Source organism: Struthio camelus, chromosome 2 (genome assembly GCF_040807025.1).
Source record: "Struthio camelus isolate bStrCam1 chromosome 2, bStrCam1.hap1, whole genome shotgun sequence".
Taxonomy (NCBI): domain Eukaryota; kingdom Metazoa; phylum Chordata; class Aves; order Struthioniformes; family Struthionidae; genus Struthio; species Struthio camelus.
This window is the reverse complement of record NC_090943.1, coordinates 20,520,673-20,546,173: the sequence shown is the minus strand read 5'-3', so window position 1 is coordinate 20,546,173 and position 25,501 is coordinate 20,520,673. Positions and strand designations below refer to the sequence as shown.

The window sequence follows — 25,501 nt, the reverse complement described above, 5'->3', positions numbered from 1 at the left end:
ACAATATTTATACAGTACACTGGATACATAACATGACAAAGGCTTGCTTTAGATATTGCACTTTCAAATGGCATGCACTATCATTCCATTATAATGTTGACTATAATGATCACTCAAAATGTGATCATTTGTAAAACTAAATAAACAGCAATTTAAAAAGTATTAATTAGAGGGTATTATTTGTACAACTGATGTAGGAACCTGCCATGTTTATTTGAACAAAGACTTTTAAATGATTTAGGACTTAAAGTTGGCCATAGGTTCATCTATTATGGTTTAAATAGCATCAATCACATGAACTTTCTCCTGCCTCCTTGCATATTTGTAGCCAAGTAACAAGCCACCATGTCACTTGTCCTGTGCCTCCATAAGCACATCGATACTAGGTAGCTCTGAGTTCCCCTACCTCATCTGAAAGAGGGGATATGGTTATTTGCATTCACTGTAGGATAATAGCATGCAAGAAAGCAGTTAATGCAGAATAACTCAGACACTTTCCCCACTCTTTGGAAATGACAAGAGGCTATCCTTAGTGCTATTAATGAAAAGATCACTACCCTTTACATCACAGATTATCTTTCCCAAAGACATTCAAAGCATTTATCGGGTCATTAAACATTCAAGTAATTACAGCAAGTCCTATTCTTAAAACAATCACTAAAAGTTCAGTAAAGTAAGGACTGATATTGTATTTTACAGAGCTCTGCACAATAAAGAACTAATTAAATTTTTAAAAGCGTATTACCAGACACCTACTTCTTCTCATCTTCAAAGTCAACTATTAATAGACAACATGCATAGCATTCCTCTAAGCCTTACACAGACAATTTGCAGTACAGTAATCAAAAGTGTTTGCTTAAACTATCTGAAATCCCTCCCCAGGCACACTTATACTGGTTTCTAGTTGGATTACATGAAATTTACAGACTTAGGACAAATTTAGGATATAAACAGTTATTCCCACAGATTAACTCTAGTTTAAACACGCTCCAACTTCATGCACACTAAACTAGGACATATTTTGAAGGAGTCCTTAGTCTAATCCAAAAATCTTCTCAACATAGCAAAGGCCTTAATTTTATTTACAATAATAAATTTTGGACTTATTCACTAGAAATAATCCTGCATAAGAAACTGTGCTTAATGAATGAAGTAAAACAAAATATATTTTTGCTTATGATACCTTGTTCTTTTCTGAATTCTCTGCTACTGTCTTCAGGTGTGCAGAAAGAAACTTGAGTGTTTCATAATGATGTTCAGGTAAATCATGAATCTGAAACAAATAACAACTATTCAGAATATTAAACATTTAATGCTAATTTTGTGGTGCACCTACAACACACCTGAGGTCCGCTTACCAGTCTCTTCAGTGTTTTGAGACGTTCAACAGGATCTTCCTTTCTATTAGCATCTATGAAATCTGCATATTTGTCTGTTAAAAAAGCAGAAGTTAAATTTATATATATATATATATATGACCTTTACAAGTCATAAATTAACCCACTATACATGTATGTAATACAGTAAGATGGCAGCAAAAAACAGCTTTCATATAATATTGCAATAGTAACAAAAACACTGCTGTAAATTTTTTTTATCCTTAGTGAAAAAAATCATTCTATTCCAATTCCAAAACCTGATCTTATTGACCACTTACTGAACAGAACAGTCATACTTAGCTATCCAATAGTAAATATGAAAACCAATGCTATAGAAGAAATAGGCTTTAAGAAATTGTATTTCCGTAAGTCAAATTCTGCCTTTGCCCACTTGTCTATTAATACTTCTAGGGGAGTTGTAAAGAAGTAATTTATATGGATCTGATTACATCCTATAATCAAAGTTACCACCTACATCCCCCCCCCCTCCCATTTTTAAATTGCTCCAGGAACAATAACAGGTACATAACAAAAGGAAAAAATTGAGAACTGTTTTTTTTTTTTAGCTTGCCAGAGTGAACAAAATATTAAACTGTATATACTGAAGTATTTTAGTCCAAAACTTCAACAGTATTTGTAATTCCTTCACAGTAAGAGAAATTCTATTTACAGGTCTTATTCTTAAGTTCTACAATCATCCTGACTCTCTGCTCTTTAGGAAAGAAAGAGGACATTTATCATACAGTTCTGATGATTTCACTGGATAGTCTGCCGAATCATCTGAAAGACACAAGATAACTGTTTAACAATTCCTAAAGGCAAAATTGTAACAGAAACAACTTACCATTGGTAAAAAGGGGTTCTGGGAGCTTTCTGAAGAAGGATTTCAGCAAACTGCTTATTACATTCAAGTCTCGCCATTTCTACACATTTAGAAGAAAGGGACAGACATGCTTTATATTTCTATAATCATAACACAACCAGAAGTTCTTGGGCGTTCAGAATGGAAATGCTGTGATCAAAGACTTACATCATCATGAACATCAATGTCAGTCATTCCTTTGTTGAGTTCTTCTTGCATACTTGAGATGGCAGCATTATTTCCAGGAACTCTGTAAATACCTGTGCACTCAAGACCTCTCTCTTCAACCAGCTTGCAGCATATATCAACAATCAGTGGAATATACTGAAGAAAAAAGGGTATACACATATGTATTTTTTTAAGTAAATCATGCAAAAACTATTTAAAAATCATAATGGAAAGAAAAATTCTTCTTTCATACTTTGTTGGTATGAGCTGGGGGACAGTCATCAAGTCTAACACCGAACGTTCCCACAGCAGATGGCTTCTTTTCAAACGTCTTCCTCATGATACTTGGAATGCCTTTTCTCCACGTTCCCTTGTCTTTTGGTGGGCTTGTCTCATCTTTTTGTTGTTAGAAAAAAGCAAACAGCATTTAAGTCACAAAAACTGTTGGCAATAGAGGTATTCAATTTAAGAAGATAAAACAGCCTATTGCATGTTTACCTCTTTTATTAGCCCAGCTTCCCACAGTAAGTCACTAAATGTTTGTCTACTGTCTTAAACATACCTTTTCTCCTCTTATGTAATTGAAAAATATGTTAGGACATACCCGAACCACAGAGTTCGGTATGTAGGCAGACGGTATTGCAGAACTTCATCATTCTAAGACTAAAGTTACATACGCTATATTAAAAAAAAAAAGCAAACCAGCAACATTTAAGAAAGTAAGTATAAGTCCCCACTGAATAACATAGTGCCTCACAGAACAGCCATGCTAGCTATGAAATAATACAACCACACTAACACATCACATTATGGAGACCTACCTAGTCTTGTGATAATTAACAGATTTTAGTCACTCCTAAATCGTTCCAAACACGACTCAAACATTTAAAAACGTTATTTATCCAAAATCAGATAAAAGTTCAGTTGCTCTATTTACTTCTACTATATAATTCATGTAACAAATTACAGTTCCCATTCATCCTGTATTATAAATCTCCTAATAAAGTACTGCCTTCTTATTCAAAATATTTCTGGAAATGTTCTTTCAGGAGGTTTGAAATTTACCTAACATCTCCTTTAAATCGACACTGCAGTTTAGTTACATAATCTGTAGCACAGCAAGAGTAAGGGAATGTTTGTTGCTAACATGAAACAGAATTCACATACAGCTTAAATTCAAGACTAAATAGTTCAAAAGTGGTTGTTCAGTCAGTTGTCTGAATTTGTCTGTAATACCTTTATAAGCACCATAAATTTACACATTCTTTGAAAAAATTTAGCTTGTGACTTCATCTGATGCAGTTCAGTTATTGATTAAAGTTTGCAGTCCCAGCTCACCAGACTTCAAGGTTCACGTATTTTAGAACTCAGCAGGCACTAACTGTGTGCCAGAAAGAATAATACATTTTCACTTTTGCCTTTTAAACACAGAGCAAAAAGCTTTCTTCTCAACTTATAAAAGACTTCAGCGGAAAACTCTTTTCTTAATAGCATATTTAAAAGAATTTACCTATTTCCAAGTCAGCTGGAGACAACAGTATAAATTACATATACAAATATTTTCAAAACTTGGCAATACCTTGGTCACGAGAAGCCTACCACCAGTAGCTTGCTACTGTTAACACTACATGAAGCTGTATGAGAAAAGCCAAAACCTTCCTGAGAGGGGACTGGAATAAAAAATTTCAGTGATCTGAGAAGACCTGAAGTACATCGAAAGTAGTATCTAAATGAAGGAGTTACAAAAACTGAGTGATTACAAGCTACAGCTTCAAGAAGTTAGTTAATACTTGTTTGCACCTGTATATTCATGAGTTTGAAGAACCCAGATAAGGCACCTCAGTGGCCTTGTATGGGGCTATAAGGAACTCAAGAAATACACAGAGCACACAAACCTTTAGTGAGAAGCTTTCTTTCAGATTCATCCTTGGGAGAATGCGGACTCTGGGTCCTCTGCTCTGTTTTAGTTCCAAGCAGAGTCTGTCTGATACTTAGACTCTGACGAGGTGTTTTGGGAGATGGCTCTGTTTTGCTGCTTGAAGAACTGAAACGAGATATTACTTCAGTAAAAAGAAGCTAGGTAACAAATGTACAAAAACTGCTGGCAGCAAATAATTTACCTACCTCATCATGGTACTGTATTCTTTAATCCTTCGACTAATTAGATCTCTACTAGTGACACCAGTATCCTATAAAATGAATTAAGATCTACTTTACAATCTTTGTTTTGAAAATATGGCAATTAACTCTTTCCATCAACCGACATCATATCAAAAATGAAAATTTCTGTACAGCTAAAATCTAACGGGCAGTGCCTGGGAACTAAAAGGACATACTATTTAAAAGCAAAAAGGAAAACTATTCTTATGAGTAGTTACAAATTAAGTGCTACTGTTTAGATTTTTTTCAAAGCAATGAAGATCTGATTAAATCCTGTTACACTGAAAGTAAGTTTAAATAGAAAAAAGGCAAGTCAGCACATCAATCCTCTGAAAAACCTAATTCTATGTTCACATAGTACTTATGTAAGTAATTCACATGATATACACAGCTGAAACAGCCTTAAGTTCAACTGTGCTTTTAACCATCTGTCTAAAAATATTTATCAATTCACTTTCCTTTGACTCATTATTTCAAATTTAAACAGATGTACATGACCACAGACATGGAAATTTTCTTTCGCTGCTCATCATTGAAATGTGAACGCATCAAAGGACAAACTGAGACTTAACTGCACAGATAGTGACGTTATGTACAATAACATGTTTCCTTCCTGTAATTAGCATTCACATTTAATTCATATAAATGGGCATTCACCACAATCAAAATAATCCTTCCAAGTTTTACTTTTGAGCAACTGAGAATCATGCTGTGCCAGTGTGTACTTGACTTTGCAACTAGAGTCTGAAGACAGAGCAAAATGTTTCTAATGCAATCCCCTTTTTAAAAAAGGTTAGGTAATTTTGACAGATCAATTTAGTGCAAAGTGTAGTTGTAGACAAGTCAGCAACAACATTAATCCATTTATTTTAAAAGGGTGTTATCTGCTTATCAGGATTTCAAGCTTTTTTTAACTCAAAGTATTTACTCAGCTATCCTGCCTTTCACCTCTTTCCTGTATGTTCCTATACATATTTTGATTTATTGTTTAATTAAATTTTTTTGGTTGAAGTATTAATTAACAGAAAATACAATTAGATTTTAATTAAAAGACAGTAATAATGGCTTCTGTATTATATATTATATGATTACCTCATCATTTAAGTTGCTGTTGTCTTGTATGGCTTTAATCCATGCTAACATATTATCTCTGTCTTCAGCTTGAAACAGATACTCGCAGTCTGATGTGGTGAGTCTGAACACATTTTTCCTCTTGGTTTCACAGTATGAGATGTCTATCAAACAAGCGTTGATGCTGATAGGTTGTTCTTCTTCAGATGGGGTCATTTGTTCCTTTTTATCCTTGTACAAATAAAGCGAATGACCTCGAAGAACAACATACAATTGTTTCCATGGCCGAATGCTCCCACCAACTCGCTGAAAAGTACAAACCAATTTATCAGTTTAGTTATTTCTTACAATTGGTTCTCAGTTAAAAAAGTATCTCCAAAACTTTTAGAACAGAAATACTAACCATCTTTCTATACTCCCCTTAAAAATTACCATTGGAAAGATTAAACAAAAGTGGGAGTGGGTTGTTCAGCATCCCGCCCACCCTGAACACAGTGAGTGTGTGTGGACTCAGGACAGCAGCAAGAAACAGAGAAAGCAAATGACTATAAAATTTCACAGAGGCATTAGAATAAATATAGTAAAAAGATTAGTGGGCTCTTGCCCAAGCCATTTAAACTTGATTCAAGTCAGACATACACACATACAGCACTGCCATTCCACACTCCTGATTTTCCCTGAGTCTTAAGTCTGTGACTATGCAGAGGGTTAACCTGAACTCAATAACTCTGCAACATTCATTAGTATCAGAGCTCTTCTCATTATTAGGAAAGGGGAAAAAAGACTGTGGTTAATCAAGCGACTGATTCTTTCTACTTAATTAGTCCATAGAAACGAGTTTACTTCACAGATTTTTTTCAAATGTAAAATTAAAGCAATTCAGAAAACAGTCTCTAGAAAGAAGCTGAGGAAGTTTCCCAGGTCAGTTTTCCAACAAGTAGGTCTAAAACTTTGTCAGTCTTTTTGATGCTTCTACCCCCAATATTAAAAAAAAAAAAAATTTCTTACTCTTAATTTTCCACCAGTTTAACATTTATCCTGGGAGGGCATTAAGAAACAGGTACCTTTCCTTTGTCTGTGACAAGCTGACGAAAATGAAGCCATCCTTCCTTGGAGGCATCACCAAAGACCTCTGAAGAAGAATCTTTTCGGGAACCAGAGTCCTCTGACGATTTTTGACTGTCTGGGACCTAAACAAAAAATACGTCACAGAAGGAACCCCACAGTGCATCTCTCAGTACATTTCTCTGTAATCTCAACATTCAAGATGCTTAACTTTTCGTTTTAAAAGCTGACACCTCATTCAGGGAAAATCCACTCACAGAACCTTCTAGGGGAAATATGATTTCTACAGTTTCCATAGAGTAAAATATACAACTGTTACTTTACACACCCCAATGTTTTAGGAAACTGCAGGAATCTTAGACTCTCATTTGTAAGTTCTTGTCTTACAAAAGCTCATCATAAATATGCTCTGTTTACAGATGCTGAAGAAAATGAAAATCAAGGACCACGTGGTGAGCCTCATAAACAACAGATTACGTTTACTTATGTGATACATATGGCACTAGTTAGGGAGAAAAAAAATAAATTAAGTATCAAATCAATCAATATCAATTATGAATAATTTGATGGGTAGCAATTCCAATAAACTCCATGTCTGTGTTTAACAGCACTTATAATTCATACAATTTGTCACAGTAACATTCATAATTCTTAAAAACTGTTACTTATATTTACCTACCTTGATCCCCTTTAAGCTAGATACATGCTTAATGCATCTGTTGGGAGAAAAAAAAAGAGATGTTAAAATAATCTTTTATATACTTCTAAAAAATATCTGCAAATTAACAGATATTTTTTCTGAACTTACGATTTTGCCTCTTCTCTATAGTCATCCAATCCTTCATCGTATGACTTCGATCTCTCAGTTTTTGTGGCAGGCTGGCTATCCAGGACACTAGGCCTGATGGATTCTACAAGGAAATCAAAATTATCAAATGTATTTTAACCCGAATAACTTTTCTGCAATTCATTTTAAGCTACAAAATGATTGCAATTTTCACACCTGTTCTCCAGAGAAGGTAATTTTTTTAGAAAAGGAAAACTGCTGCATAATAAAAAACAAAATCAATGCTTACCATGATCGTGTGAAAGCTGTCGCCGAAGTAAAGGGATTGGAGATGCGGGACTAGGAGGAACGGTTGTTGTAGCGGGTGCTTGAGAGGCAGATGCAGAAATAACAGCAGAAGCAGGAATGTGTGCAATATCATGGTCAATACTAGGGCTAGTCGGCTCATCTACAAAGGTAATATGCAACATATTAACATGTTAAATGTGTTAGTCAAACGCTCAAATTAAATAGCTGTCTGGACTTCTCATTACTGGGATATCAGATATCAATTATCTTAAACATCTAGTCTTTCAAACAAACATCAAGGGTCCAGGTAATTCACACTGTTAAATATACATTTTTTTAAATAAGAACCTCTTTCATTTCGTAAGGATGTTAATTGTACATTAGGAGTAAAGGCAAAGGTCATTTTGCAGTGCATGAATGAAACTAGAATTACTTGCTAAATTCTTGCAGTATGATTTTCAAGTAGATGATGCGTTTGTACATGTGCATATATGTAAAGAACACTTGTTATAGCAGTAAGTCTAAACTCAAGAGACAGATAAGTACTATTTCCTACAATAAAATGCACACATTCAGACTTCCAGAAGCTATTCAATTTCAGCGTTCAAATAATAAACCCAAGCTACCAAAAAAAAAAGGCATTTGAAACAGATATCTAGCATCCACCCTACCAAATCCCCGAATATTCAAATACAGAAGCAAGCATTCATATCTTTAACAGATGGCACTACTACATACCAATTATCTCTTCCACTAATTGTTCATACAAACGATTGCATGCCATACATGTCCAGCACCTCACAGTCTCAACAGTCACAAGGGTCATCATGAAAGATTCCAAAAAGCTTTAAGTATTTCTAGTATTTAACACATTTCTTACGAGATGGAAGAAGCTGGAAGATTTATGGTCGACAATTTTGAGAAAAGAGCTTCTGACATCTTCTTGAACACACTAGTAGTATTAGAAAAATAATTCTACTTCGTACTACGGTAGAAGAGGGGGTGGAGAGAATCAAGTCACGAGCATGGGCTGAACTGTACTGCTTTAATGAATATGTATGTATTCTAGGTGCTAAGAACTGTAATATGCAGAGCTTCTGAAAAGCCTATTGACATCAGTGAACATTCACAAACAGAGGTTTATTCTTTGCTTTGTGCGAACACAACTGCATGTGCTGCATTGTGCTTTTCAAACAGTCACCAACAGTTCTGTTAAAGGCAGAGCTTGTACCATCAAAATTTGGCAACGTAAATTTAAAACGAGATGATAGAACTGATTAAAGCATGGAAAGGTTTAGCAGTAACTGCCTTCTGCTTTGTCTGGAATGGTTAACTTAACAATTAAAAAAGCATAAAAAAAAAGAAACTAGCTGCAAACTTAAAAAATATCAATGAAGAGAAAGCAAAAGAATTCATAACAGAGCCCTAATACCACAGTTTATTTAAATAATTTCTAAATTTTGTTTGCATCCACAGAGATAGATTAGAAACATTTAAAGATCTCTTCTATATTGCAGTCAGGAGAAGGAAAAAACCTCAGTTATAGTTCCATTTTCAAAACTACAATTGCTCACTGTCCTATTTTCTTCTTTTTCATTTGCTCAGCTTCCCTACAGCAAATCCTGAGAGAAGCACACTAATGTTGACTAATGAATATTTCCACTTACTGAACAATTTTAAGATTGTTTAATTAGTTTATAGTAAGTAAACTGGAAGTGCTCAGCCTTAACTTATTTATGCTACACACTTAACTCAGAACGTCAGTCACCACTCCAAAAGGTTACAAGAATGCTAGCACTTTAAGTAAATCTGCCTGAGCTATGAATACAAGTGTTAAGCAATACTACATAATTTCCCAAAGCAGATGCTACTTAAATCCAAGAAGCAGGCTGAGGAAAAATAAATTCTTCATAAATTCTTGAAAGCAGAAATAATTATTCAACTTTTTGTTAATTTTTTGTCCTGAAAGTCCCACTTACGAAACTGTAAAACTTGCGGTATGAAACAACAAAGAAAAATCAAGAAAAATTTAAATATGTTCATACAAATAGTTACAACAATGGGAGTCCAGTTCATCCAACAATGTTAGTGCTGTAATTTGTTTTAAAAACATGCTCATGGCAGACCTCTAGCAGCTTATCGGGCCAGAGGGAGATATTTTGGGATTACAGAATCTGTAGTGCAAAAATACTTCTGCAAGGAGCTCTCTTGCTGTATTACATATTGTTGGTAACATCCTGTCTTGGTAATTATTTTATTTTATTCTACTCCTAAAAATATTGAGTATGTGCCACTTGCCTTGCGAACCTAACCAGAGGTGAGTGAGGAGCAGTCAGGCTAATCATCCGCTGCAGGTTGTCAGAAGCTATCAAGTGATGCTACTTGTTTCACAGTGGATCTCATCCGCAAATGAATCAAAATTAAAGTTGTTTTAGAAACATGCAAGCTTTAAAGATATTGCAAATGACATTGGCACAGGAGGAAAATAATTCTGTTCGGTCTGTTCAACCAATAAAGAGATGGAAGATGAGCTAATGGCAAGCCTTTACCTCATGTAAAACCATTACAAAACAAGCTGTGATGTATGCCACAGGAATTGCTGCTTATTAATCCAATGCACTGGCAAACTCCACAGATGTAGTACAATAGAAAAACTACAAATAGAAAACATACATCCCTTGAATTTTGCCTTTTCTCCTAAGGGCTTGGGATATTTGTCTCCCTTTTCAGTTTCCTTCATTAATCAGTGTATTTGTACTACCAAATTCCCTGCAGAATATGAGAAAGCATGTATTCTGCCCACCAAGCAGTGAAAAGAACCGTATACAAAATGCAGTGAAGCACACAGAACAAACAAGCCAGAGGACAAGCCACACAAAACAATTCTCTTTCACTTCGTAACTGCAAAGCTCACTGGTATCCCTCTACCTGCTTATAATAAAAAACAAAACAAAAAAAGTCAAAGCTTTCAGGACTACTTTAAGCTGCTTCCATTTGCAAAAACAATAAAGGATATGAACACAACTTGTTCTGCTTTACTGTCTACGAAGTGGTCCAAGAGACAGACCATGAGAAAATGAGGCAGCAAGAGCTCCAGACAGTGAACATGTATCTCTGGTGAAAGGCACGATGCTGCTTTTCATGTATGTTTGAACACAAGTACACAACTGGTAAACTGTAAAAACTAGTGATTTTCAGACAGAGCCTTTCAGTGTAAAAACATTTATAACAGGTAAGATGCGCTGAAAACTTTTAATAAGCTAGCAACAACTCCAACTATAATCATAACTTGTGTTAACTGATTCACTAGCTAAAGCTGAGAAAAACTCCAGCTACAGTCTAACAAGCGCCAAGCAAAGGTGAATGACCTCTTCCTTCAAAATCCTAGCTGTACTCTTACTGATACAGCCCAGTATCGCCTTAGCCTTCATCCCCACTAGGGTGAACTCATGTTAGTCTCCTGCCCACATGGACTTCCAGGCCCTTTTCAGCAGAGCTGCCATCCAGCCACTCAGCCCTCAGCCCATACTACTGCAGGGGACTAGCTTATGCCAGGGGCAAAACTTAGCATTTGCCCTTGTTGAATTTCAAGAGGTTCCTGTCCGATCATTTCTCTAGTTTAATTCCCTCTGAATGGCAGCACTGCACTCAAGTGCAGGGACTGCATCCTCTAGTCTGGTGTTGTCAGCAAACTTGATGAGAGCGTGTTCCATCTCCCCTCTAGGTCACCAATGCACCCTGAAGAACTCCACTGGTAACCAGTCTCCAGGCAGCATACTGCACCATTAGCCGCTACCCATTGTATCTGCCCACCTGGTTTTTCCACCTCTCCAGCAGAACACCTCTTCAGACTGAAACAACAAGGATGTTATGACAAACCATGTCAAAAGTCTTGCTGAAATCGAGGTAGGTGACACCTAACATTCTCTACCCAACCACTGATCTAGTCATCTCATTATAAAAGGCAATAGGGTTGATCAAGCACAATTTGCCTTTGGTAAATCCGTTCTGACTATTCCCAATTATCTTCTCCTTCATAATCCCAGAAATAGGTTCCAAGAGGACTTGCTCCATGATTTTCCTGAGAACTGAAATGAAGCTGATTGGCCTGCATTCCCTTGATTGTCCTCCTTGTCCTTCTTGAAGACTGGTGCCCAGTTTGCCTTTCTCCAGTTATCCGGGACCTCCCCTAAACTTCATGGCCTTCAAAAAGGTAATAACGAGTATCTTTGCAATGACATCGGCCAGCTCCCTCAGATGCATCTGACCGAGTCTGATGGACTTGCATGAGTTGAGCTTCACAAGAGATCTTCCCAAGAGATCTCTGACCCAATCCCCATGCACTACTGGAAGTTCCTCTCCTCCTCGAACCCTGTCTGTAAGTACAAAGACCTGGGAGACCTTGTTGGCGAAGACTGAGGCAAAGGAGGCATTGAACACTTGAGCCTTATCTGCCTGCACTGTCACTAAATCACTCACGCCATTTGGCAGCAGGCACAGGTTTTCTGTGTTTTTACTTTCACTGTTACTGAAGCTGCAGAAGCACTTCTTGCTGCCCTTGCCAACTTCAGATCGAATTGAGCTTTGGCTTTCCTAACATCATCCCCGCATGCCTGGGCAACGCGTCCATTTTCTTCCTTTGTAGCTCGTCCTCGCTTCCTGTGTCTACGTATGTCCCTACTGTACACGAGCTGTTAAGAGTTCCCCGTTTAGCCACCTTGTTATGATTGTGTAATTTCTTAGGGAAATGGTTCAGTTAACCGAATCATACTATATAAACACGGAGAGTGAATTCACAAACTAGCTTTAAGTCCAGGAAAGCTAATCTTCTTGGGCTCCCTTTATCATCGAAGGAGAGAGAGAGAGAGGATTTCCCCCACCACCCCCCTGCGGATTTACAACACCTCATCTTTCTCTACTGCTGAGAAAAAGTGGCTAGAAAACTTTCCCTCCCAAGGCTGAAGTCAGCTTTCAGGCCTATGTCGCTCGGACTTGGCAGCCTTGTAAGCAGTATCTCAACACCACAGATTGTAAGAAGGAACTGTATTATTTAGCAAGTGCATTGTAGATCACATTACCATTTAAAACAGTAATTAGACAACTCAATTTAAATAGATAGCTTGAACATATGGCTACAAAGCCTAATTCAACAAGTCTGTAATTTAATCAAGGACTATTTATTATCTAATTTAAAGATTTAAATCATAAAAAATTAGTAACTGAGCAGAAATGCACATGTAAAATAATCTTAAATTGCTTCTGATGTGAAGAACTAACTTTGGGAATCCTGTATGTGGAGTGATTTTTTTGTGTATCTAAGTGCACACTATTTCAAAGTGCATACATTGAAGAGGTTAACTGTACTTTATTTCCTGGCTTTCTGAAAAAGATATTGACACATTGGATTGGGTAAGATACCTGTACAATACTGCATACAATTTTGGTTGCTCATCAATCTTGTGGAAATACAACATTGAATTACTCACTCTTGGTAAACAGATCAGCCTTCCAAAGAAGGCTAAAGGGAGGTGCTAGCTCCAAAGCACAAAGGGGTAAAATAGTCATTAAAAACATTATTTTAACTCAAGAGGGGTACAGGTCTGAAGGTTTCCAGACACCGGGATGGAAGCTACCTATTATTCATTATCAGAAAAACCTAAAAAATAGGAAACAAAAAATCTTCTATCCATTGGCTATTTCTTTACTAATGCTCTCATAAACACAGTTCACCACTTTTGGGGTGCAATTCAAGAAAGAATTTGAATCTTACATTGCAGTTTCATTTGCTTACAGTAGAAGAGAAAGCAAAAAATTACCACACTTTCATTAAAGAGATCAAAAATATTTTCTTTACTGAAGGAATGATAAGGTATTTCATAACACCAACAGACCCTGCATTAAGTCTCACATTAGACTCACAGCCTCCAGCACTTTGCAGGCTGTATCCTTGGCCTGCCCAAACACTTCATACTGCGTGATACCGCAACAGGCTTTGCACCGTCACAATGCACAACACTACCTTGTCCCAAAGTCTTATTCCTCAATACATTACATTAATGCTTTACAGCCTTGTCTCACATCTAACATCTCCTGTTCTCTCTCAGCTTACACCTCCTCCAACTCCTTGCACAGAGGCTTTCCCTTATGGCACAGATCTCCTGTCCTTCAATCACCACACTGACAGCAGGACATCAGGGCTCAGCTAAGGCTGGGGAGGCACAGACACAAGTGCAGCAAGGGAGAGCAGAGCAGGGGGACAGAGGGCACAAGAAGCAGAGAGAAGAGGCACCACTCAGAAGAATGAAGGAAGAAAGAGTGTAGGACACTGGAGGTAGGAAAAGGACCTTCACACACACACAGAGGCATGCGCGAAGAAGTCTTGAAAGGTCTATCCCAAAAGCTCCTCACTTCCAACAAACTTCAAAAGAAGCTGAATTTAAGGTAAACACAGGTCTACTTATATATATCTACTTATTCAAGAAGCTTCACTTTTCTTACCACTGTCAGAAAGATGAACAAACCAAAAAAAAATATATATACAATATCATTTGTGCAGTGAGAAGGCTAGAAATGAGCAATAAACTAAAACTGAATTGTTCAATCAAAAATACACAACATGGAATTAACTTTGCTATCTCACAAAATAGCACAAAGGACTAAATAATTATCCCATAATGTAGTGACTTTTTATTTCACATCCTGCAGTACAAGTTGGTCCAGGTCTTCCACTAATAAAACACCTCCAGCATCTAAAAGACATGATTCGGAAAGAAGATACACTAATGCCTGGATTCATTATCACTACATTTTATAATCTCATTTTTCAAAAAAGAACTGTTAATAAAGTCTAAAAAAAAAAGGGGGGGGGGGGAGAAAAAAAAAAGTAGTTCCAGCACTGCATGTCTTAACAAAGAACCTCTCCATGTATCTGCTTTACATAATTATCCTCACATAACCAAAATAATATAATGGGAATACGTCTGCATGCTGATCACACTCAATTACGCAAGCCACAGAAATACAGGACTGGAAAAAAACTCCTGAGTCATAAAATTCCGCCCCCTGCTACTGCACTCATATAAATAGTGTGTTTATTATACTGACCACAAAGTTTCACACAAGTAAAAAAAGTCTTCCTCAGGTTACTCTTAATGTAAGGTTATTCTTCAAACCTTGTCTATGACAGTCTGTGACTTTTTTTAGTGCTATAAAACCAAAAGTGTAAATAACTTTCTATATATCCATGTTAGATACAGGTATAAGAATATTCTAGAGGTCCATGTTCACAATCAAACACCTGCTGCACAAAAAATACAGTACAATTCTCAATGTACTTTTTTTGGCCAAGAACCCTGTTAGCAGTCCTTTATTACCTGTACCTTTATTACCTGTTATCATGATATACTAAGGAGGATTTATACTTTGAAAACTTTACCCATTACCACACAAAAGAAAGCTGATGCCCCTATTCAATTAAATCTCTTCTAGATGTTATGAATTATTGACTTCAAACTCTGAGTTTTAATTAAAAATGCATTTTTAAGTTACAGAAGCATATAAATGGTGTTTAAACTACTAATTTGTAATTTTGTGTTTTGGCTGCCATACTTCAGAGTACCATAGTGATTTAAAAATTGTTCTTTAGATAAGAAACACTGAAATTTTTAGCCTGGAGCAATAGCAATTTGGCAAGCCACCCCGTAAAACTCTGAAAAAACAGAAGATTGATGCTTATCTTAGAAACACTGATGACATGTTACAAGCTGTGCCAACGCTGTTGCTAAAATAATGGAAGCAATACTCCTTCAAAAAGGAACATCTGTCAGCTCTGATTTTTACTGAAGATACATTTATATTTTCATAGTTTGGAATACCTAGTTGGTAACTTGTAGAAAAAAAATAAATTATCACAATGGTTGACGATTTTCTTATTCAGCCCTGATGATTAAAAATTTTTGCTAAAATTAAAATTTCCTTAGAACAAGCTTATCAACATCCTTATCAACATCTGCGTTCAGCCACCACTTGCCTGTAAGGCAGCCATACATTTTGGGCTGATATGTAATGATTTTTGCTGCAGAACTTTGAGGTTTTGAATTCCTCTCTGCTTGATGCTTATCTGTTCTCCCAATGAAAAAAAAAAAAAAACAGAATGAGAACATTTTTTTAACCATTTTTGTATAACATGTGAGGAAAATATTCCTCTTTTTTTCCATAACCTTTCTCCATTCCTACCATCATAATCCTTTTCATAATGCATTGGGAAAGCGCGTACCAATTTATTCTGTAGTTTCCAGACTATAACTGCAGTGTGTGTGTGTGCGCGCGTGCGTGTGTGCATGTGCATGTGCATGTGTTTACACCACCTTCTGTACCAGTGCCTAAGGAGCCTGCCGAGAGAGGGATACAAACATATGGGGAGAACAGGAAAGGTGTTGTATACAATTCCTTTAAAAGACAAAAACCATATTATTCTTTCAGAGGAAAAAATACCTTGAGCTTGGTGCATGGCTTACTATTTAAAGGTAAGCATTGAAAAGGGTAAACTTTATGCATCTCTACTTTCAACACTGCAACACGAGCATGCAATGTAAAATAATACGAGCGTACATGTACAATAAAAATGGCTGAAAAGTTTAACTGGTGCTGGATACTTTAGAATTTCAAATATTTCATCTTTGAATACCCTTAGTTCATTCACTTAAAAATGTAATTGGGAACAACAAAACCACCTTAAAAGGAGGCTGAGCAAAATCCACTGGATTCAGTTGGATCAACTGAACCAATCGTACTGCTAACTCAGAAACTATCCAAGGTTGTAGAAAAACGGATCTTATTTGAACACAGTGGAAAAAAATAATCTGTTCTTTGCTTTTGAAAAGTAACTTGAAAATAAACTCTTAAAGGAAGGGGAAAAGCAGTTTGCCTATATGTTAATCACAGAATCACAGAATGGTTGAGGTTGGAAGGGACGTCTGGAGATCATCTAGTTCAACACCCTTGCTCAAGCAGGGTCCTCTAGAGCACATTACCCAGGATCGCGTCCAGACGGCTTTTGAATATCTTCAAGGAAGGAGACTCCACTACCTCTCTGGGCAGCCTGGTCCAGTGCTCTGTCACCCTCACCGGAAAGAAGTTTTTCCTCATGTTCAGATGGAACTTCCTGTGGTTCAGTTTTGCCCGTTGCCTCTTGTCCTGTTGCTGGGCACCACAGAGAAGAGTCTGGCCCCATCCTCTTGACACCCCCCCTTCAGATACTTGTACACATTGATCAGATCCCCCCTCAGTCTTCTCTTCTCCAGGCTAAACAGGCCCAGCTCTCTCAACCTTTCTTCATAGGAGAGAGGCTCTAGTCCCCTCATCGTCTTTGTAGCCCTCCGCTGGACTCACTCCAGGAGCTCCATGTCTCTCTTGTACTGGGGAGACCAGAACTGGACACAGTACTCCAGGGGAGGCCTCACCAGGGCAGAGTAGAGGGGCAGGATCACCTCCCTGAATCTGCTGGCAGTGCTCTGCCTAATGCACCCCAGGATCCCATTGGCCTTCTGGCCACAAGGGCACATTGCTGGCTCACGGTCAACTTGTCCACCAGGACTCCCAGGCCTTTCTCCGCAGAGCTGCTTTCCAGCAGGTCAGCCCCCAACCTGTACTGCTGCATGGGGTTATTCCTCCCTAAGTGCAGGACCCGGCACTTGCCTTTGTTGAACTTCAGGAGGTTCCTCTCCGCCCAGCTCCCCAGCCTGTCCAGGTCCCTCTGAATGGCAGCACAGCCTTCTGGTGTGTCAGCCACTCCTCCCAGTTTTGTCTCATCAGCACACTTGCTGAGGGTACACTCTGTGCCTTCCTCCAGGTCATCGATGAATCCGCTGAGCAAGACTGGACCCAGTACTGACCCCTGGGGGACATCGCTAGCTATAGGCCTCCAACTAGACTCTGTGCCACTGACCACAACCCTCTGAGCTCTGCCATCCAGCCAGTTCTCAATCCACCTCACTGTCCACTCATCCAATCCACACTTCCTGAGCTTACCTAGGAGGATGTGATGGGAGACAGTGTCCAAAGCCTTGCTGAAGTCCAGGGAGACAACATCCACTGCTCTGCCCTCACCTACCCAGCCAGTCATCCCATCAGAGAAGGCTATCAGGCTGGTCAACCATGATTTCCCTTCGGTGAATCCGTGCTGACGACTCCTGATCACCTTCTTGTCCTCCACATGCTTAGTGAGGACCTCCAGGAGGAGCTGTTCCATCACCTTTCCAGGGATGGAGGTGAGGCTGACAGGCCTGGAGTTTCCTGGCTCCTCCTTCTTGCCCTTTTGGAAGGCTGGAGTGACATTGGCTTACTGCCAGCCCTCAGGCACCTCTCCTGCTCTCCAGGACCTTTCAAAGATGATGCAGAGTGGCCTAGCAATAACATCCGCCAGCTCCCTCAGCGCTCATGGGTGCATCCCATCGAGGCCCATGGATTTGTGGATGTCAGGTTTGCACAAATGATCTCTAACCCGATCGTCCTCGACCAAGGGAGAGTCTTCCTTTCTCCAGACTTCCTCTCTTGTCCTCAGGGTCTGGAACTCCTGAGGACTGGCCTTAGCAGTAAGGACTGAAGCAAAGGCGGCATTCAGCAACTCTGCCTTCTCTGTATCCTTTGTCACCAGGGCACCCACCCCATTCAGCAGCGGGCCCACGTTTTCCCTAGTCTTCCTTTTGCTCTTGATGTATTTGAAGAAGCCCTTCTTGTTGTCCTTGACATCCCTTGCCAGATTTAATTCCAACTGGGCCTTAGCCTTCCTTGTCGCATCCCTGCAGACTCTGTATTCCTCCCAAGTGGCCTGTCCCCTTTTCCACATTCTGTGTACTTCCTTCTTCTGCTGGAGTTTTGCCAGGAGTTCCTTGCTCATCCATGCAGGTCTCCTGCCCACTTTGCTGGACTTCTTACTCACAGGGATGCACCAATCCTGAGCTGGAAGAAGTGAAACTTGAATACTAACCAGCTCTCCTGGACCCCCCCTTCCTTCTAGGGCCCTACCCCATGAGATTCCTCCACGTAGATTCCTGAAGAGGCCAAAGTTAGCTCTCCTGAAGTCCAGGATTGGAATCTTACTTACAGCCCTCCTTCCTACTTGCAGGATCCTGAACTCCACCATCTCATGGTCACTGCAGCCAAGGCTGCCCCCAACCTTCAAGTCTCCAACCAGACCTTCTTTGTTTGTAGTACAAGGACTAGCAGCACATCTCTCCTCATTGGCTGGCACATAATGACTGGCACGTAAATCACCACAGTTATTTGCCTGCTCTAAGGGTAGATGAGACAGAGATATTAAAACCATGAGCAGCATGGAAAACGTGAATCAATCATAGTGGCACACTGGTCACTCTTACAACACAGCACTTGTATCAGAAATTAAGCCAGTAGGAGGAAGGTTCAAAACAACAACAACAGTAACAAAGAGAAAAAGCTCTAAAGGAAATATGCAGATAAAACTGTGAAACTCTTATGGAGCATACACAAACCACGTTTGGCTGAGCTAACGCAAGGCGCAAATAGCTGGAGGACGGAAAGTACTTGCATGAAGCATTATACATACTTGTCCTTCTTGCACCTTTCCTTAGGTATCCAATTTTGGTCAGTGTCAGAGAGAGGGCATTTGTCTGACTTCTTACTGTACTTCGGTCTTATTACAGTCTGGTCAAATATTTTTATCTGGCTAATTTTCTCTTAGTTATTCACAAATTAATAGTGGAATAAAGTGACCTCATTTTCTAGGGTAAGGATATGTTACACATTTTCAAAAATGGGGTCACACCACTGAGGAAAAAGTCTATTAGTACTTATTTAATGCTACTGTATGTCTAACAGAAAAACTCAGCAGTAGAATAACCATAAGCTTCTTTTGAGGTGAAAAATATTTTTAAACTTCAAGATGATGTTTATTTAGCTTAAGTATTCTAAACACATCCATTGAAAACTGATTTTCATGTAATAACCCACACTAAAACCTATGCTGGAAAGAATATTCACAGTAATAGGCCAAAGCACTAAACTGCTAAACATACTGGAATGAGTTTAAGTATTGAATTAGTTTCTCCATTTTGTTTGTATGGCTAGTTCATTCTAAGCTAAGTAACCAAATCTGGGAGCTGAATCATCCTGTTTATGGTTTTCTAATCTGCAAAAAATGGTGTAAAAAATAGTTTCAAGCTAACTGTAAATCTCAGATATGCAGCACACTCAACAATATCTGCATTCTGAATCAACCTTCTTTCCTCTTCAGTTACAAAAACGTTAAGTAGCAGTCTAACTTCCACCAAATCCAGGTTGTTACATCTAAAACTAGCATATTAGAAATGTATTATTTGCTGTTTTCTAACAGGCAAATTTTACAAATTATGGGTCTTAAAGATGTACATTAAACATGACAATTGCTTAAATTATCATCTATAGAAGTAGTATATATACTAGTGTAGGTAGAGAACAGGTAAGACAGCTTGTGCGCAACAGGAAGGACCTTTCATTAGACTGAATGGTATAGTTTGAAACAAAAGGCAGCATGTCAGGAACAGAGCCCTTCCTTGGACCTGAAATAGAAACAGCAGCTTTCAAAGGTAAACAAAATGGTCTGCATTTAGTAACACATTGAAAGTAATGAAGCATGCAGTACCACGATATGCTTTTCCATAAAACCAGTTGCTTTCTCATTCCCCAGGAACCTGTACTTAACTGAAGAACTTGAGCACACAATATCTTGTCTAATTTTTTTGACCATATTTTTTTCCTCTTATAAAAGATATTACCTCTACCTACTATCTCTTTTCTTAACAGATCTCTCATTTCTATTAGCAAATGCAAAGCAAGATTTAATCTCCTTGCTTTGAAACACCATTTTGTGAAAGGATTATAGTAAAAAAAGCATTCTTCAGCATATTATCATAATTGCAGCAAGACACTGCCACAAATAAACTTGATGGAAAGTCTACTCAGATTTCTGCTTGTGGTGAAAGGCATTATGGTACTTAAAAAGAGATGCTCTAAACTCATCCTGTTCTTGGGTAATACACAAGAGCAGGATATTTGCAAAATACTTATGCAGAAGCCAACTATTTCTGGTTGAATTCCTCCCAAACCATAATCTGGCCACATCTAAGGAGCAGAAAGTGATAACAAAAACAAACAGAGCACAAACTATTTAATGTGGCAATATGTAGCCTCAGAAGATATTTTTCTCCCCAAATTTACATTTATAAGCTCCTCTAAAGATCTACTGTACATACAAGTTCAGCAGATACATTTATGAAACGACAAATACTCAGTAAAACTGAGTATCATTGAAAATACTTGGGCTCATATACACCTAACAGAAGCAAGGAGGTTGCCAACAGGAAGGTATCTCTATATTCAAAATCAACACTCTTCTCAACCCCAGGCAGAAAGAATAGAAAACCCAAGTGATTTTCCTTCAAGAGTTTAAAAGCCTTCAACTGAGTTTCAAAGTAGATCTAGGATTTCATCTGCCTGATTAAGGAAGGTTTCCAGCAGATGAAGCTGTAACTAGGCATAATGATAGTGGAACAAGCAAGTTAGAATCATGCATATCAATTCTAGCTTCCTAACAAACCCAGCCTTAATAGCATTTAATACTGTTCCTTATTCAGAAAGGATTATTTCATCTTAAATGTGCTGGAGCTGGGCTCTATTTTTTTCACAGCATCTGCAGCAGCACAAGAATCCCTTGCTTAGGGAGACAAGTACTGCACTGGCTCAAGACTGTGCTCACACTCAAAGAGCAGTACTTTTTAGTATTTCTGGAGTATTCAGGAGGTTTCAGTCCAAGAAGTTAAGGAGCTCATAACAAGTCACACTATCACAACATGGGGTATTATGCTAAAAACTAAAATGGAGAGTTATGTTTTTGTTTCTTCTGAACTGCTCAGCCATGACCGAAATGGAATACAGTTGCCATGTTTAAGGCTTCTTTGAACTTTAATGATCATACTTCTCTAAATCTGGAAGCAAGCCACATGAACAAGAGTTCATGGCAAATCTTTATTTAAATCAAACCCAACCCTTTCAACACAATGTCCTATCAGAACGTGGCTTGATTTGACTTTTATGGCATAACTTTTAAACTGCATGGAATTAGAAAACTCCCAGCAAGCACTCAAGGAATACATTAAGTGTTAGTACAAAACCACACAGAACCTCAACAATATGCTTAAATCAGCATTAAGGTGTTTGATTAAAAGAATCTGTGCAAAGACTGGCTACACATCTTACAGACTTAAAGTAATACTGAAGAAAGATATATGGGGTTGGCAGAAGAATCCAGAATTACCAGATACTGCCATATCCAGTCATCAAAAAAACCTGTATACCTACCATTCAAAAAGAAAACCCATGCACCAGTTCACTAGGAAAGCAGTCTTGTTAAAACTTAAGTCAAAAGAACAGAGTATTTTATCTTGTGCAATGGAGTATTTTATCTTGTTTCTATCCTCCAATGCACACAAAACTCCTTTACTATTTTCAGTTAGGTATTGTAATAAACCTGCCTTAATCTAATAGCAGATACTATAGATAATACCGGGGGAAAAAATATTGCTGCAGAGCCACAACACAAGTGTGCCAGTTGATAAATACTTGCTATGCTAAATTGTAAAAGACAGTCAGAGCCAAGCAACAATGTGGGGAAAATCGTCTGCAGAAATCTAGATTCCAAAGGATTAAACCAGGCACAACTGGAAACAAACAAACAAAAATAAACAAAAAAACAACCACAAGGCAGGGAAGGGGGTGTGGGGTAAAGACACAGACACTGACTACTTAAGTAGAATAAAAACTCACCCTGGTCACTGAAATACTCTCTGCTCCAGATGACTCCACCTCCTCATACACCCCAAATGGCTCTATGATCTTTTCTTGTTACTACTTAAAATCCCTCCACGGGTTTCCTCTTTTCCTCCAAGTTAATTTCAAAGTGCTCAGTCCTCATCCTTTAAGCTCCATGTGGTTCCATCCCCTTTTATGTCACAGCACCGACAGATGAATCTTTGCACCTTCCCACGTTGTGCTTCCACAAATCCCTCAATTCTTATCCACACCTTCTTCTCTATTTGCAGATTCACTTCATTTTATTGCTCTACTTTAACCTGAAACAGCTTTCCTGCACCCCATACCTGTCACAGAACACTTTGACCTTATCTATTCAGCTCTCTTAAAATCAACTTTTTTCCCACAAATCATCATTATGTGGATGTACATGCATATTCTCTTTACTGGATTACGAATGCTGCACACTATAAAAGTCAAAAGTATTTTGAAAGGCGCTATAAACTATTTAAATACTAATTGTCCATATAAATAACATCAGAGCATTATGTGGAATGATAACCAGATGCAATTACATAATTAAGACTTTTCTACGGTTCAAGGAAAATTCTAGAAAAATATTAAATAACTGTAGATCTTTTTACATTGATACTTCAGCACTCCCAACAAAGCAGAACCTTTTCCTCCTCTGAAAAATATCTCTACTTTTTTACTAACCTAATATTATTCTATATAAGAACTAATAAAGGAACCCCCATCCCCCACCCTCACATTTGCAGGAACAGTAATCAGCTACCTGGAGTAACGCTCTCCCTATTCAAATGAAGATGGCAAATAAGTATTTGATGTATACTGGAACAATTGGTTTAACTCACCAATAAATGGAATGGAAGCCAAGGAATCGCCAGGTGGGCTGGAACCTGATGCTTTCCTTTCTTCAATTCTTTTTATGTGGACTTCTCTCCGAGCATCATTAGGTAGCCAACAGGTAGTGTCTGAAGCAGCCTCTTGGTCATTTACAGCAAGAATGTAGGACTGGTGTCTCAAAGGCTGTGGAGTTTGGTGGCCAGAAGGTGATTTATCCCGCATAACAACTGTGTCTTTGTCATTTTCCTGAATGCCCGGCTGCAGAAGTTCAGGCTCTTGGACACCTTCCCTTTCAAAATCGTGGATCTTTTGTCTGATGGAAGTATCTACGTTGTCAGAGGTAGCTGAACTCTCACTTGTTTGCTGAACAAGTTTGGCAGAAGCTGCAGACAAGGAGAGGGGTTGGATGCTTTTGCCAGTTTCTGTTTTGCGGTCTGGGGAACCTTCTGCTCGGATCCTTGGCTGTTGATTTAACAGATTACTTTGATGCAAGTGATTTACTGTTCTTTGGTCTTTGCTGGCAAGAACATCCAGGCTCTGGTTAAGGGGAAATGATGGTTTTGCTGCATAGGAAGCAGTGCTCTTCAAAGAGCTACTTTTAAAACTTCTAGCTGTTGTGAGAGACGTTCTCTCTTGTGAAAGAGCTGTAGGCTTTGAAACTCCCCCAGGAGACTGCAAATCTCGAGAAGGCTGTAACATTTTTATATCTGGTGGAACTTTTTGAAAATGAGAAGTGGAGAGAGAAGCTCTACTACCTACTCTCCTGTTGTCTGAAATATAAGCGCTCGGAGCCATAGGAAAATTTTGGCCTCGAAGGGACATATGAAATGCATGTTGTCTAGATCTCTCATAAATACCTCGCCGGTCATCTTGTTCAGTAAATCCTGTCCACTTATAAGTCTTTCTCCTATCTCCATTTGTATCTGCAATCAAATTCTCAGAACGAAAACTTTCCAGCGTTTCACCCTGTTTGCTGAGGTAATCCCATGACTGAGCCCTGTGATTCCTAGCATTAATCGAAGGTGAAGTTAATGTATCCTGTGAAGCACTTCGTGGCCACTCTTTCATCAACACAGGATCTTCAAGTCTTTCCTGGGATACACTCCGCTGCCGGATCTGAACAGACTGAGGAACCCTGTCATGAGAGGTGCTTCTGCGCCGTACCTGGGAAGCAGTGCGATTTGGCACCACCTGATTATAATCAGTTGTATTCTGAGAGGCTGCTCGTAAACTATCTAACCTTTCCTGGATTGTTCGGGAACCATACATGTGCATGCGCCTATTGTCAATGTACTCTTTGTAGGTTTTGTAGGTCTTCCAGTCTATATGTTGGTGGGAAGTTGGAGAACTATAATGATTAGTAGAAACAGACGGTGAGTCAGTGCCTTGAGCAGGAGGTCTAGTGCTTGGGATTCCTTCTGAACATACTACATAATTTGAAGGTTTACTTATTGTTCCAGTTGGATCAACTGGCCTTGTTATTGGAGTCTGCGGAAGTACAATGGAAGTGGATACTGAGGAGGATGGTGATGTGGTCCATGCTTTTAGAGTAGTTTGATCTTTTAAGCCATATCTCACTTCCTCTGTCCTGTGTGATGGACCAGCATGATTATTTCTACAAGATGGCAGATCTACAGCCTTCTCAGAAGGCACAATAACAGTCCGTACAGTTTCATTGCAAACACACACAGCTGTATTTGATTTTGCAATGTCTGTTGGTGATGGAGGCACTTGTATTTCCATTCTGTAGGCCCTCTCTGGCTGTGTCAATGCCCGTACTGGTCTGGTGACTTGCTGTTTCCCCAAAGAGAAGTCAGAAGATAACTTGTCACTAGCTTGTGCCATAACAGAAGCTGTGGACGTCAGGCGTGGATAACATATTGGTGGTGGTTCAGGTATGTTGTGGGCATTACCACTGTAAGCTTCATTGCCTTTCAGGTAGGCATCTTGGGAATATGCCTGCAGAAAGAAGATTAAATGAACGTTAAGTAACAAGAGGGAGATGGAGAAGTTCTCCATCTAAGTGCTTGC

The 25,501-nt window shown here is 38.7% G+C and overlaps 1 protein-coding gene across 6 annotated transcripts in view; it reads right to left on the bottom strand.

Annotated features, from left to right (window-relative positions):
• The window catches only part of ARHGAP21 (Rho GTPase activating protein 21), a 125,372-nt gene that overhangs the window by 9,388 nt on the left and 90,483 nt on the right, over window positions 1-25,501 (bottom strand). For all 6 annotated transcript variants that reach the window (XM_068934559.1, XM_068934564.1, XM_068934563.1 and 3 more), the window contains 13 exons: window positions 23,479-25,429; window positions 7,782-7,940; window positions 7,514-7,616; window positions 7,385-7,421; window positions 6,705-6,830; window positions 5,662-5,946; window positions 4,534-4,598; window positions 4,305-4,453; window positions 2,663-2,805; window positions 2,410-2,565; window positions 2,224-2,302; window positions 1,359-1,432; window positions 1,184-1,273 (listed from right to left, as the gene is read on the bottom strand). In XM_068934559.1, the coding sequence (XP_068790660.1) occupies window positions 1,184-1,273; window positions 1,359-1,432; window positions 2,224-2,302; window positions 2,410-2,565; window positions 2,663-2,805; window positions 4,305-4,453; window positions 4,534-4,598; window positions 5,662-5,946; window positions 6,705-6,830; window positions 7,385-7,421; window positions 7,514-7,616; window positions 7,782-7,940; window positions 23,479-25,429 (3,417 nt within the window). The remainder of the gene's footprint in view (window positions 1-1,183; window positions 1,274-1,358; window positions 1,433-2,223; window positions 2,303-2,409; window positions 2,566-2,662; window positions 2,806-4,304; window positions 4,454-4,533; window positions 4,599-5,661; window positions 5,947-6,704; window positions 6,831-7,384; window positions 7,422-7,513; window positions 7,617-7,781; window positions 7,941-23,478; window positions 25,430-25,501) is intronic.